Raw genomic sequence first — 15,089 nt, 5'->3', positions numbered from 1 at the left:
ACACCAGGCAGGTCCGATATACTGTTGTGAAGAAGTTTAAAGCCGTATTTGGATACAAAAAGATTTCCCAAGCTTTAAACATCCCAAGGAGCACTGTGCAAGCGATAAAATTTAAATGGAAGGAGTATCAGACCACTGCAAATCTACCAAGACCTGGCCGTCCCTCTAAACTTTCAGCTCATACAAGGAGAAGACTGATCAGAGATGCAGCCAAGAGGCCCATGATCACTCTGGATGAACTGCAGAGATCTACAGCTGAGGTGGGAGACTCTGTCCATAGGACAACAATCAGTTCGTATATTGCACAAATCTGGCCTTTATGGAGTGGCAAGAAGAAAGCCATTTCCATAAAAAGTGTCATTTAAAGTTTGCCACAAGCCACCTGGGAGACACACCAAACATGTGGAAGAAGGTGCTCTGGTCAGATGAAACCAAAATTGAACTTTTTGGCAACAATGCAAAACGTTATGTTTGGCGTAAAAGCAACACAGCTCATCACCCTGAACACACCATCCCCACTGTCAAACATGGTGGTGGCAGCATCATGGTTTGGGCCTGCTTTTCTTCAGCAGGGACAGGGAAGATGGTTAAAATTGATGGGAAGATGGATGGAGCCAAATACAGGACCATTCTGGAAGAAAACCTGATGGAGTCTGCAAAAGACCTGAGACTGGGACGGAGATTTGTCTTCCAACAAGACAATGATCCAAAACATTAAGCAAAATCTACAATGGAATGGTTCAAAAATAAACATATCCAGGTGTTAGAATGGCCAAGTCAAAGTCCAGACCTGAATCCAATCGAGAATCTGTGGAAAGAACTGAAAACTGCTGTTCACAAATGCTCTCCATCCAACCTCACTGAGCTCGAGCTGTTTTGCAAGGAGGAATGGGAAAAAATTTCAGTCTCTCGATGTGCAAAACTGATAGAGACATACCCCAAGCGACTTACAGCTGTAATCACAGCAAAAAGTGGCGCTACAAAGTATTAACTTAAGGGGGCTGAATAATTTTGCACGCCCAATTTTTCAGTTTTTGATTTGTTAAAAAAGTTTGAAATATCCAATAAATGTCGTTCCACTTCATGATTGTGTCCCACTTGTTGTTGATTCTTCACAAAAAAATACAGTTTTATATCTTTATGTTTGAAGCCTGAAATGTGGCAAAAGGTCGCAAAGTTCAAGGGGGCCGAATACTTTCGCAAGGCACTGTACATACATTATCAGGAAAGAGAAACCACACACATGCTCATTGCTCACATGGAGCACTCCAAACAAAGGACAATGAAACAAAACTCCTAAATGATGGTTATGAAATAAACCAAAACTTGTTTCTCACAGGTTGTGAACTCTGCGAACAACGTTTCCACTCAGAGAATGAGAACAGTAAATGACGAATACATGCAATAACAGAAATTAATGGAATCGAACCAAATGACGGGGATTAACAGTACATTTACTGGGTTTACTGGTTACATATGTAATGGGGAATCTATAAAAATAAACAATCAAAGGGAAAACAATTCACACAATTAAACAATGAATGTGCAAAAAGTGGCAGGAGACAACTGAGCACATTCTGGAGAGCTGAGTGAGACCCCCATATATTCACCACACGCCCCTCCCCTTCTTCTTGTCTCAACAATAAATTATACACAAGACACACTATCTTCACACATTTTAGATGCTTTTCACTGACAGCGAAACTCAATAATCAGCTAGGCCTTTTTCCAATCCACGCTGCCCAAATTGCAAGCTTCCCAAATAGGCATTCGCCTATGCACTTGTGATTTGAAACAATCCACAGCTATTTTTTGAAAATAAACTAACGATCCTCTGTGGCTCTCTGGTAAAGTCAAGCTCTCTGGTAAAGTCAAGCTCTCTGGTAAAGTCAAGCTCTCTGGTAAAGTCAAGCTCTCTGGTAAAGTCAAGCTCTCTGGTAAAGTCAAGCTCTCTGGTAAAGTATTTTGAATGACTTTATTTAGACAGGAGTAATAATATAATTTTGGCCAAACATACATTTAGTTTAGGGGAAGCCAGCATCCGAACACTGTGCACCCGCCAACTTTCCGTTCTAATTCACAAGTTGCTGAAACCAGAAATCTGTACATAATGACGAGATGCTCATGTCTCTGCCCTAGCAATGCGAGTAGTTGTCCCAAAGGCGGGGATACAGGCGACAATCATATTATGCCCATAGAATCTCATTGGGCTCATTCAAGACAGATTTTGTGAGAGTGAGCCCTCTCTCTTTGCCTCTTCCTTTCTGCTAAAACACTGCACCTCTGTCTTACAAAATGTAGCCCATGTATCTGATGCTGTCTGGCCAGAAAAAGTTTGTGCAGACAGCATCAGATACCTGATCTACACTTACGGAGACAGAGGGGCGCTGTTTCGTTTGCTCCCATACTTTATCTGAGATTGATGCTTCTTTCTGTCGGGGCGCGTGTCGGTAAAATAATTGATCAACAATTCAATATTTTATATGGACAGGCAAGGACGTACAGTAGGACGGGCCAGGGCCCCTAGGGCCCACCCATAGCACCGGCCCTGCCCACTTATTATGTGTTTTCAAAATACCCCTCCATAAACCCCTCAAGATAGGGATAATAAGTAATGTCATTATGCAGAATTGCAGGAAATGCATAAAATTGAAAAAATAAAGAATTTGGGGGACGACCCCCGGGATCTCTTGTCTGCTGTTGCCACTTCATCGAGGAATCCCTACTGTTGACCAATCACCGCAACCTAGTCTCAGAACATTTCATATTATTCTGTATGAAAATCTGAAACACTTCATTTAGTATGATATTTTACATCTCATAGGTATTAATTTGTGGATGTCCATCACCCTTTTCATATATGTTACGAATAACAATTCAAGTAGTTGAAAAGTTGCTAATTAGCTAAAATGCTAAAGTTGTCCATGTCGTTGTCAAAATCACCACTTGTGGGTTGCTAGACGTTCACTTTAAGTAACCATCGGTCCTATGTACCTATACCAAACGTAACATATTATACTAAATGGATTGTCTCAGATATACGTACAGAATAATAGAAAATGCTCTGAGATCAGGTTGATCACCAACGAAGGGGCGTAGACTTCGACTACCGAACTTTGTCAAGCCTCAAGACAAAAATGTGTGCGTTTGAACAGCCATAAAACACCCTGCTGAACGCTGACTAATAGCAAAATACGGAAGAGTATTAGGGCCAAGTGAAGAGAAAAAATAAATAAACGGCGATAGGTGGTGCATAATGGTACTTTAAAAAGTGGCAATATTTAGAGAATAAAGAGGAAATGTTTCGGGTTGTATCGACTTCAAGACAGTCTGAATGGCATCAATGAAGCCTACGGATTGAGTAGAATATAATAGAACTTTATTGTGCCAAGGACACAAGTCATATATACATACAGTGGCGATTTTAGCATGTAAATCTTGGTGGAGCAAAACAAAAACAAAAAATTTTGGGATGCATGCCAGCAAAGCCACAACACAACACTAAACAATACATTAATTGCACTATAACGGTGACAAACAGTGCCCACAACCTGTTAGGGCTTTTACAAAGCTATCCCAACAGCAGAGCTTTCTTTTCAGCACCATGAAGTGAATCCTTACCACTGCTACACAGCGATACCCGTCATTCAACCTCAATTATTGCCTTCAAAAAAACATAGCTGATAAGGCTGACTTGCTTAAACGAATGTGGTTTCTACTGACAATCGAGATCGTACAAACTGTGGCATAAGGGGACGACAAGCGGATAAGAGGCAATCGGTAATTTCTATTAAGACATAAATGAACGAGCGACGACGGACGTAGTCAATATAACTATTTGGTCAGCACTTTTTAAATGTACAGCGACAGAATTCAGAACATGGGCCGTTCTAACAGTGTTCTCCTTGTACATCAAGTCAGAAATGTAGGATAAATAAAGGGGTCATATAAGCAGACAATGAAAGCCCTTACAATATTCGATAATAAAGTTTCTCTAAAACAGACTACAGGCTACAAATTATGAGGGGGAAAGGGACCAAATGATTAGGGTGAGGCACATGGGCTACTAACAGCTTACTACACAACAAACACTTAGTATTACTTTCTTAGCTACAGTATACATATCTCCCTGGCATATTACATCATTTTTGCAGCAGCATACAATACATTTTTGGACTCACCTTGTTGTGCTGTGCTCACTTGAACAGGAAGGTGGAGCGACGGTCCTTCGTGAGGAAAGTTTGTCATCAAACTTTGTCATCAAAGTCAGGCATTCTCTGGATTTATGGTGCTTTCAAGACAACTGGGAACGCTGAAAAAAACACGGTTGAATCATGACGCCAGTGATCTTCATGTCGGAGCTCTAGAAAGAGGCCCGAGTTCCCGACTTGGAATTCCATGTTGTCTTGAACTCAATGAAGTCTGAGATTTCCCAGTTCAGAATTTCCAGTTGTTTTGAACACAGCAGAAGTCATGCTGGATTGACAGCATGGCCAATGTTGAATGTTCATTCTTTTAAGTTTGTAAAAGAGACCCTTAAACCAATACTTGGACCACACACCCACTCCACTGAATTGCAGACTAGTGATTGCTTTGCAAGGCTTGCAGTTACCCACTGATTCCTTCCAAACCACTCATTGTTGAATTTGCGATTTCCAACTTGTTTAATGTTAATGTCCAATGGCCGATAAGCACCATTACGTTTTATCTATAATTTCTCGTCATAATTTATCTTCATATGACAAGGATTTGCCAGTAGATTGTCAACTTGATTCATGATGATGACTGTTAGCTTGCTAGCTAAGATTTTGAAAGTATGATGTTGACATGATCAGTCCAATCAAAGCTAAGGTACATATAATATGAATTGACGTAATTTTATCTGTGGGCAATGACCTTGAGCCTTCTAATATAACTCTATAGCAGCACCCAAGGGGCTTTATTTTTCCAGCTCTACCTGTAGATTTTGCAGTGACGTAGTGTCCCCATGAGTGACAGAACAGAGCCAATCACGGCGCAACTAGAAAACATTACCAACTCCTACACTCCATATTCTCCGCTGGCTGCCCCACCACCACAGAAAGCACTGAGCTAGGCTGAAACACCTGCATTTTGGAGCTGCCTTACTCAAGAAAGCAAAAGAGAGACCATATTTGTATGCGGCTTTATTAACTCAATGATTATTTTGTTTTACATTGTTTGCAAACTGATATGTGACACGTATTAATGCCAAAAGGGCGTGCAAAACAGGCACACACAAAAAAAAAAGAATATTATTAGTTTTTCTTAGCTAAACAGGAGGGACGGCCAGGTCTTGGTAGATTTGCAGTGGTCTGATACTCCTTCCATTTCAATATTATTGCTTGCACAGTGCTCCTTGGGATGTTTAAAGCTTGGGAAATATTTTTGTATCCAAATCCGGCTTTAAACTTCTTCACAACAGTATCTCGGACCTGCCTGGTGTGTTTCTTGTTCTTCATGATGCTCTCTGCGCTTTTAACGGACCTCTGAGACTATCACAGTGCAGGTGCATTTATACGGAGACTTGATTACACACAGGTGGATTGTATTTATCATCATTAGTCATTTGGGTCAACATTGGATCATTCAGAGATCCTCACTGAACTTCTGGAGAGAGTTTGCTGCACTGAAAGTAAGGGGGCTGAATAATTTTGCACGCCCAATTTTTCAGTTTTTGATTTGTTAAAAAAGTTTGAAATATCCAATAAATGTCGTTCCACTTCATGATTGTGTCCCACTTGTTGTTGATTCTTCACAAAAAAAATACAGTTTTATATCTTTATGTTTGAAGCCTGAAATGTGGCAAAAGGTCGCAAAGTTCAAGGGGGCCGAATACTTTCGCAAGGCACTGTACCTGTGAATACATTAATGAAATGGAGAACGGATTAAACTATTTACCCATTTAATAACCAGACCTTATTGATGCACAACAGAACTGCTGTTATATGCTGCCACATGCTGCCAGCACGCCCACAAGCAAGCCACTCTGGGCGGACTAAGCGGCACGCAGCATTTACTGCATGTAAGTGTACACAGGAATCATGGGGAAAAGTCCACAATGAAACTGATATTAAATATGAAGAATGATACATTTGCATCTGTTGGCCATCAAGTAGCCTATTAATTCTATGGCATTGTAGACTACTGTAGCCTCCTACCATTCGATACAATATGTTACAATGGCGATAATGTTGCTGCTACCGTCTCTTATGACCGAAAAGCGCTTCTGGACATCAGAACTGCGATTGCTCACCTCAAACTGGACGAAGAGTTCTTCTTCTTCTTCAGACAGGAGGGATATACTACAATAAACACCCGACCAGACCGAGGTCCCTCGGGATTCGCTGGAGAAGGAAATGGAAATTTAGTGGAAAAAGATACGGGTGCCTTGTGAGGATCAGGCGACGAGTGGCTAATCTGCCCTTACCTTCCATCCTGCTAGCTAATGTTCAATTGCTGGAAAATAAATGGGACGAACTGAAATCACGTATATCCTACCAACAGGACATTAAAAACTGTAAAATCTTATGTTTCACCGAGCCGTGGCTGAACGACGACATTAAGAACATACAGCTGGCAGGTTATACACTCCATCAGCAGGACAGAACAGCAGCCTCTGGTAAGACACAGGGCTGGGCCTATGCATATATGTGAACAACAGCTGGTGGACAATGTCTAAGGAAGTCTCTAGGTTTTGCCTGAGGTAGAGTATCTCATGACCACACTATCTACCTTTAGAGTTTTCATCTTTATTTGCCATAGCTGTCTACATACCAAAACACAGACCGATGCTGGCACTAAAACCACGCTCAATAAGCAAACAGGAAAGCGCTCATCCAGAAGTGGCACTCCTAGTGGCTGGGGACTTTAATGCAGGGACACTTAAATCAGTTTTACCTCATTTCTATCAGCATGTTAAATGTGCAACCAGAGGGGAAAAAATCTAGACCACCTTTGCTCCACAAACAAAGACGTGTACAACGCTCTCCCTCGCCCTCCATTTGGCAAATCTAATTCTATCCTCCTGGTTCCTGCTTACAAGCAAAAATTAAAGCAGGGAGCACCAGTGACTCGGTCTATAAAAAAGTGGTCAGATGAAGCAGATGCTAAACTACAGGACTGCTTTGCTAGCACAGACTGGATTATGTTCCGGGATTCTTCCGATGGCATTGAGGAGTTTACCACATCAGTCACAGACTTTATCAATAAGTGCATCAAGGACGTCATCCCCACAGTGACTGTACGTACATTCCCCAACCAGAAGCCATGGATTACAGGCAACATTCGCACTATTCTAAAGGGTAGAGCTGCCCCTTTCAAGGAGCAGGACTCTAACCCAGAAGCTTAGAAGAAATCCCGCTATGCTCTCCGACTAACCATCAAACAGGCAAAGCATCAATACAGGAGTAAGATCGAATCGTACTACACTGGAGCCGACGCTCGTCAGATGTGGCGGGGCTTGCAAACTATTACAGACTACAAAGGGAAGCACAGCCGAGAGCTTCCCAGTGACACGAGCCTACCAGATGAGCTAAATAACTTCTCTGCTCGCTTCGAGGAAAGTAATACTGACACATGCATGAGAGCATCAGCTGTTCCGGACGACTGTGTGATCATGCTCTCCGCAGCCGATGTGAGAAAAACTTTTTTTCCTTGATGCACTTTCTACGGCTGGCCATGCTTTCCACCTGGCTACCCCTACCCCGGTCAAAAGCTCTTCACCCCCTACAGCAACTTGCCCAAGCCTCCCCATATCTCCTTCACCCAAATCCAGATAGCTGATGTTCTGAAAGAACTGCAAAATCTAGACCCCAACAAATCAGCTGGACTAGACAATCTGGACCCTCTCTTTCTAAAATGATCCACCGCAATTGTTGCAACCCCTATTACTAGCCTGCTCAACCTCTCTTTCGTATCGTCTGAGATCCCCAAAGATTGGAAAGCTGCCTCGGTCATCCCCCTCTTCAAAGGGGAGACACCCTAGACCCAAACTGTTACAGACCTAAGGCCATCCTGCCCTGCCTTTCTAAAGTATTCAAAAGCCAAGTTAACAAACAGATCACCGACCATTTCAAATCCTACCGCACCTTCTCCACTATGCAATCTGGTTTCAGAGCTGGTCATGGGTGCACCTCAGCCACGCTCAAGGTCCTAAACGACATCATAACTGCCATCGATAAAAGACAATACTGTACAGCGTATTCATCGACCTGGCCAAGGCTTTCGACTCTGTCAATCACCGCATTCTTATAGACAGACTCAACAGCCTCGGTTTCTCAAATGACTGCCTTGCCTGGTTCACCAACTACTTCTCAGACAGAGTTCCGTGTGTCAAATCGGAGGGACTGTTTCCGGATATCTGGCAGTCTCTATGGGGGTGCCACAGGGTACAATCTCGGGCCGACTCTTTTTTTCTGTATACATCAATGATGTCGCTCTTGCTGCTGGTGATTCTCTGATCCACCTCTACGCAGATGACACCATTCTGTATACTTCTGGCCCTTCTTTGGACACTGTGTTAACTAACCTCCAGACGAGCTTCAATGCCATACAACACTCCTTCCATGGTCTCCAACTGCTCTTAAATGCAAATAAAACTAAATGTATGCTCTTCAACCGATCGCTGCCTGCACCTGCCCGCCCGTCTAGCATCACTACTCTGGACAATTCTGACTTAGAATATGTGGACAACTACAAATACCTAGGTGTCTGGTTAGACTGTAAACTCTCCTTCTAGACTCACACTAAGCATCTCCAATCCAAAATTAAATCTAGAATTGGCTTCCTATTTCGCAAAACAAAGCATCCTTCACTCATGCTGCCAAACATATCCTAATAAAACTGACTATCCTGCCGATCCTTGACTTCGGCGATGTAATTTACAAAATAGCCTCCAACACTCTACTCAACAAATTGGATGCAGTCTATCACAGTGCCATCCCTTCTGTCACCAAAACCCCATATACTACCCACCACTGCAACCTGTATGCTCTCGTTGGCTGGCCCTCACTTCATATTCGTCGCCAAACCCACTGGCTCCAGGTCATCTATAAGTCTTTGCTAGGTAAATCCCTGCCTTATCTCAGCTCACTGGTCACCATAGCAGCATCCACCCGTAGCATGTGATCCAGCAGGTATATTTCACTGGTCACCCCCAAAGCCAATTCCTCCTTTGGCCACCTTTCCTTCCAGTTATCTGCTGCCAATGACTGGAAAGAATTGCAAAAATCAATGAAGCTGGAGACCCATATCTCCCTCACTAACTTTAAGCACCAGCTGTCAGAGCAGCTCACAGATCACTGCACCTGTACATCGCCCATCTGTAAATAGCCCATCCAACTACCTCATCCCATACTGTTTTTTGTTGTTGCTCCTTTGTACCCCAGTATCTCTACTTGCACATCTATCACTCCAGTGTTTAATTGCTAAATTGTAATTATTTCGCCACTATGGCCTATTTGTTGCCTTGCCTCCCTTATCTTACCTCATTTGCACTCACTGTATATAGACTTTTTCCCCCCTCCATTGTGTTATTGACTGTATGTTTGCTTATTCCATGTGTATTATTTGCATTATATTATATGTATATTATATGTGTATTATATGTTTGCTTATTCCATGTGTTGTTGTTTGTGTCGCACAGCTTTGCTTTATCTTGGCCAGGTCGCAGTTGTAAATGAGAACTTTTCAACTATCCTACCTGGTTAAATAAAATGATAATAATAACCAAATTGTTTCCTTTTATACTCAGCTGTGCCTTGCAAGTGCTACAACCAACTGATTTTGTTATCAAACCTCGAGTTTTGAAACAGCCTATAATAGGGCCTGAGAAGAACAATATTGGAATTACATTTGTAATTCATACAGAACTCTTTTTATGACTTTTTTATGACTTTTTTTTATTTTTTATCTGAGCGCTAGATCTCGGCTTGCTTTTTGACTGCGAATGTGATCTTTACTCAGAAAGGGTTGGTGACCATTGTTTTTAAACAATTAAAGGTCTTGAACATACTTCTTACTTAAAGACAGAGCCCATCCCACTCACAGCTGCTGTACCAAGCAGTGGGCTTGTCATGTGTACCGAGTAACCAACAACGGCGTAAACTTTTCATTTGGAAGATCGATCGCATTTAATTTGACAGCCAAACACAAATCGATACCATGCTTAGACGGATACTTCAAATGGTAAGATTCCAGAATCAAATCGGCAGGCGTGCAGTTTGTATGAAACCAAGTCCGTTTTATTGTGTTGCACAGGCCTTCCCTTCTGTGTCTCTGTTGTCAGCCAGCCAGGCCGACACAAAACCAGCCGAGATTGATACATGGCTCTGATGCGAACTCGTTATTTAACGTTTAGCTAGCTGGCTCAAATGTCCACGTATAAAAACAGTCAGCAGACAGTTAACTTAGCGTGTTGTTACAATTCGCTTACTACTAACTTAGCTAGTAAAATATAAGTTTGGCTCTTGCCATGGCTGATGGTTAAAATGTAGTTAGTTAGCGTCGCTAGCTAACGTTACGCAACATGCCCAGCCAGCTAGCTACCGCTACAGGTTAGCCGTTGCAATTGTTACTACTGTTAGATAGCCAGCTAACCTAGTTCTCTAGAGGATGCTAAGTTAACCTATAACCGCTACGTAGATAACGAACGTTAGCCTTCTCGTTTAGCTATGTAGGTCGATTGTTAGCTTTGTTGCTGTAACGTCAAGCAATTAATGTCAATATTAGACATTACCTCCAGAGATTTTTATAACTAACCCAAGATAGACCACAGCTTGTCGTTGTCTAATGTAACGGGCAAGGAGGGAACGCCTACACTATGCACTCCTCCTAAACAACACCAGTTTTTAAAACTTTAGCAAATGGTAAAGTCTACAACACTTTGTCCATTCTAGTTTTGGAAACAGAACTGTATTGAGATCAAATGTTTAATCGATGATAAAATTAGCGTAATGACGACAAATTCATCTCCCTCCATCTTTCTCCCACTGCCCAGCATATTTGGTCGAATGGAAACGCCCACTGGATGCTTCACATTTATACATCCGGTGAAATATCTGTTTCATTATTCTATCTGTGCGCCTACTAGCCAGCTAGCTATCATTATCATGAGTTATTGTGCATCGCGGATTCAGGTCGAGGTGTCATTAGTTCTTGACAGTTTGCATGTTCCAGTCTTTCTTTGACCAATCTGTGATGACCAATCCAACATGTTCAAAACAAAACGTAGTTGGAGACAAAGCTACTGAATGTTGTAAAAGTTCCAACACATTCCAACACTTCATGTCGCATGACCTCTGTTGTAGTGGTCAGACAGCAGAACAGTCAGTTCATGCTTAACCACAGATGGACATTAATTTCAGTAATATCATAGAGGATCTTTGATGATATTCAGATATTTATCTCTAGCCTACTTGATAATCACAGCAAAAGTTTTGGTCAGTTACACTAATTCTGTCACATACTGCATTTCAATTTGATTTCACATTACGTCCATTTTTTCCCCCTTTCCTCTATGTTATTTGGAATTGTCAAGGAAAGATACATACTCAGTAAAGTTGGACGCTGGCTAGGAAACCAAGAGGTTATGGGTTAAAAACTATTGGGTAAAGATAAAGACATCAGTTCTAGGAGATGTGATCCACATTGTCGATGAGTCTCATCCAAAACAGTTCTGAACAGTGTGTGCGTATATTATGTCAACATTTGTGCTGTTGTTAGTTTGTCTTTGGCAAAAGCATTGGAAAGCACAGGGATGGGATCATCATTTTTGTCTTATTATGGAGCCAAACGTACATTCCACGACCCCTAATGTATTCAATACATTAAGATGCATGTGTACTACAAATACAATGGGAGAAACGCAGCAGCACATTTTAGCTATTCAATCAGACCAAAAAGAGAAGAGAACATTTACAAACAATAGAACAAATATTAGTGGAACATCACACTGATTTTGATAAATGATTTGTTGTCACAGGCGGCCAATATATTGCTGCTATATTGTATAGTTTTGACAATATCATAATATTATTTTTTCCCTGAACGTAACACTATCGTGTTTGCCTGTTGGCTGTGAAAATGTTTAATCAATAATGAAAATGTTTGTTAAACTAACTTCTGATCATTGATTATCTTCACCACATGCATTTCATTGTTATTTTGTTTAACTCCACCCCTCACAGTCAGCATTGCTGTCATTTGTGAGCAGGTCCTTCTGCATATACCACTACACACAAACATATTACATTTTGTAATATCTGCCCACCTGGGCAAGAATTGGATGCACCCAATCTTTTCCCCCTAGACAAGTGCAGTACATCACCTGTACAGATTGGAATCTATATGGTGGAAGAATAGCACAGTGTATAAGTGTACTACTGTCTTTGAGGACCAAGATTTGGATGGAGTAGAGTATATGCCTCTGCATCATAGGATCAAGCCTCCCTTCAGCTGATCCCACTCTCTCAATACATTGGCTGGAGCAATGCGAGGCTTATGGTAAAAGGCTGTATTAAGACTCATACGCCGCGCTACAGTATTCCACCTCTATAAAAGTGTTGTCACGCACAGGCCTCACATGTGAACATCAGAGCAGGGGTCTGCAGTGTAGAGGCAACCAGAAAAGCCCAGTCCTCTGAGGCAGTAGTACTCTCACATGCACTGTGCTACAGTAGCTCCATCTTGTCCATCATCTATCCAACACTCTCAGGTCTAGCAAGTGTTTAGGGGCTAGGGTTTGATTGGGATTCAGAAGTGTCAATTTGTCTTACCTAGATTCCTCACGTTCTCTTCCCTCACCCCCTTTTCAAAATGGATTAGAGGGTTAGATTGGAGGTTTCTCCCTTCAACCTTTCTCCTCCAATGCATTTGAAGAGGCGAGGAGAGAGGATGCGAAAAATTAATGAAGGGCCACACAGTGGTAGCATTCCTGCCTGACTACATTGCAGATGCATGCCAGATTTCACGCCTGGTTAGGTGTTAAACATATAAACTAACCACATCATATGATATAGCAATCTGATGGCCGACTGTGCATCTCATCTGTACTTACCGTTTCATCTTGGTGTATGCCAATTGTCAAATCTGACAAGTAGGCCTAAACAAAGTAATTTTCAAAATATATAAGTAAGTACAGTATAATAGCGCCATCTACACTGAATGGTTCTTTTAGAATACATGTACATATTTAGCACTTCACATTTAGCAGTCTACGGTCTATCCTGATTGAGAAGGACAAGGAGGCGTAGCCACTTAGACTATTAGGATGTTACCCTTATTTGTTTGTCATTTACTGTTTACCGACTGACTGGAGTAGCACTTACTGCAGTGATTTTAGGAATTCCAGTGGAATTGATCTTTAGTGTTATGATTGAGACATCTGCTAATCAAAAATAAGAATAAATGGCACAATGTAAACATGAAACTGTCTGTCTTACCTCTTAATGTTAATTTTACAAGCTTGACTCCCATTTCCGGTGTTGCTGGAAGTTGATAGACACCCATAGGCCCACACCACAGCAGTCTGGTATTCACATGGAAGAAAAACAGAGAATAAACAACATATCATGTTATAAAGTAATTTCCCTTTAAAATATACATTATTTGTTCCACAATCTCCACTCATCTTCGAGTAGGCGGAACACACAGAACAATCTTGGCCCTTCTTACTCTTGTCTGTGCTTGCCAGAATAATGTTTGTACTTTATCCAACAATAATGTGCCAAATTTAAAGCTAAAACATCTTGTAAATAACTTGGGACTTCTATGGCATTTCACTTGTCTTTAGACAGCACTCGCCTGTATGAGGCTTATCCTCATCCAGGAAGCACCCGCGCTCAGGTCTGTTCAAAGCTGGTCCGACCAATCGGATTCCACTCTTCAAGATTGCTTCGATCACGTGGACTGGGATATGTTCCGCATAACGTCGAACAACAACTTTGATGAATACGCTGATTGAGCAAGTTTATTAGCAAGTGCATCGGTGATGTTGTACCCACAGCGTCTATTAACCTCTCTAGGGTACGTGGGACGGTAGTGTCCCACCTCGTCAACAGCAGGGCGCCAAATTCAAAACAACAGAAATCCCATAATTAAAATTCCTCAAACATGCATGTATTTTACACCATTTTAAAGATACACTTGTTGTAAATCCAGCCACAGTGTCCAATTTCAAAAAGGCTTTATGACGAAAGCAAACCAAACAATTATGTTAGGTTAGAGCCAAGTCACAGAAAAACACAGCCATTTTTCCAGCCAAAGAGAGGAGTCACAAAAAGCAGAAATATAGATAAAATGTATCACTAACCTTTGATGATCTTCATCAGATGACACTCATATGACTTCATGTTACACAATACATGTATGTTTTGTTCGGTAAAGTTCATATTTATATCCAAAAATCTGAGTTTACATTGGCGCGTTATGTTCAGTAGTTCCAAAACATTTGGTGATTTTGCAGAGAGCCACATCAATTTACAGAAATACTCATAATAAACATTGCTAAAAGATACAACTGTTATGCATGGCATTTTAGATCCACTTCTCCGTAATGCAACTGCTGTGTCAGATTTTAAACATTTTTTTACTAAAAAAGCACACCATGCAATAATCTGAGTATGGTGCTCAGAGACCAAAACAACCCGAACAGATATCCGCCATGTTGTGTAGTCAACAGAAGTCAGAAATAGCATTATAAATATTCACTTACCTTTGATGATCTTCATCAGAATGCACTCCCAGGAATCCCAGTTCCACAATAAATGTTGGTTTTGTTCAATAATGTCCATCATTTGTGTCCAAATACCTCTTTTTGTTAGCGCGTTCAGTACACAATCCAAATTCACGACGTGCGGTCGCTAGCAGCAGACGAAAAGTTAAAAAGTTGCGTTACAGTCGGTAAGAACATGTCAAACGATGTATAGAATCAATATTTTTAGGATGTTTCAACATAAATCTTCAATAATGTTCCAACCGGAGAATTCCTTTGTCTGTAGAAATGCAATGGAACAGAGCTCGCTCTCACGTGAACGTGCGAGACTGAGCTCGTGGCTCTCTGACAGACCTCT

General features: G+C 41.4%; 1 protein-coding gene and 1 long non-coding RNA gene across 3 annotated transcripts in view; one reads left to right on the top strand and one right to left on the bottom strand.

Moving 5' to 3' along the window:
- Window positions 1-5,813: 5,813 nt before the first annotated feature.
- LOC118951837 lies at window positions 5,814-6,858 on the bottom strand. Its single transcript, XR_005043337.1, has 3 exons — window positions 6,449-6,858; window positions 6,275-6,365; window positions 5,814-5,875 (listed from the first exon to the last, which is right to left on the bottom strand). It is a non-coding gene; the product is annotated as an uncharacterized LOC118951837 (long non-coding RNA).
- Window positions 6,859-10,049: 3,191 nt separating this feature from the next.
- The window catches only part of eea1 (early endosome antigen 1), a 43,387-nt gene continuing 38,347 nt past the window's right edge, over window positions 10,050-15,089 (top strand). The window contains exon 1 of one of the 2 annotated variants that reach the window (XM_021601186.2): window positions 10,050-10,206. In XM_021601186.2, the coding sequence (XP_021456861.2) occupies window positions 10,183-10,206 (24 nt within the window). In that variant the 5' untranslated portion in view covers window positions 10,050-10,182. The remainder of the gene's footprint in view (window positions 10,207-15,089) is intronic. The other variant, XM_036977412.1, reaches the window with a different exon arrangement.

This window comes from Oncorhynchus mykiss, chromosome 1 (genome assembly GCF_013265735.2).
Source record: "Oncorhynchus mykiss isolate Arlee chromosome 1, USDA_OmykA_1.1, whole genome shotgun sequence".
In the NCBI taxonomy this organism is placed as follows: Eukaryota; Metazoa; Chordata; class Actinopteri; order Salmoniformes; family Salmonidae; genus Oncorhynchus; species Oncorhynchus mykiss.
Note: the sequence above shows the minus strand (reverse complement) of the source record. Positions and strands in the feature narration are given on the sequence as shown.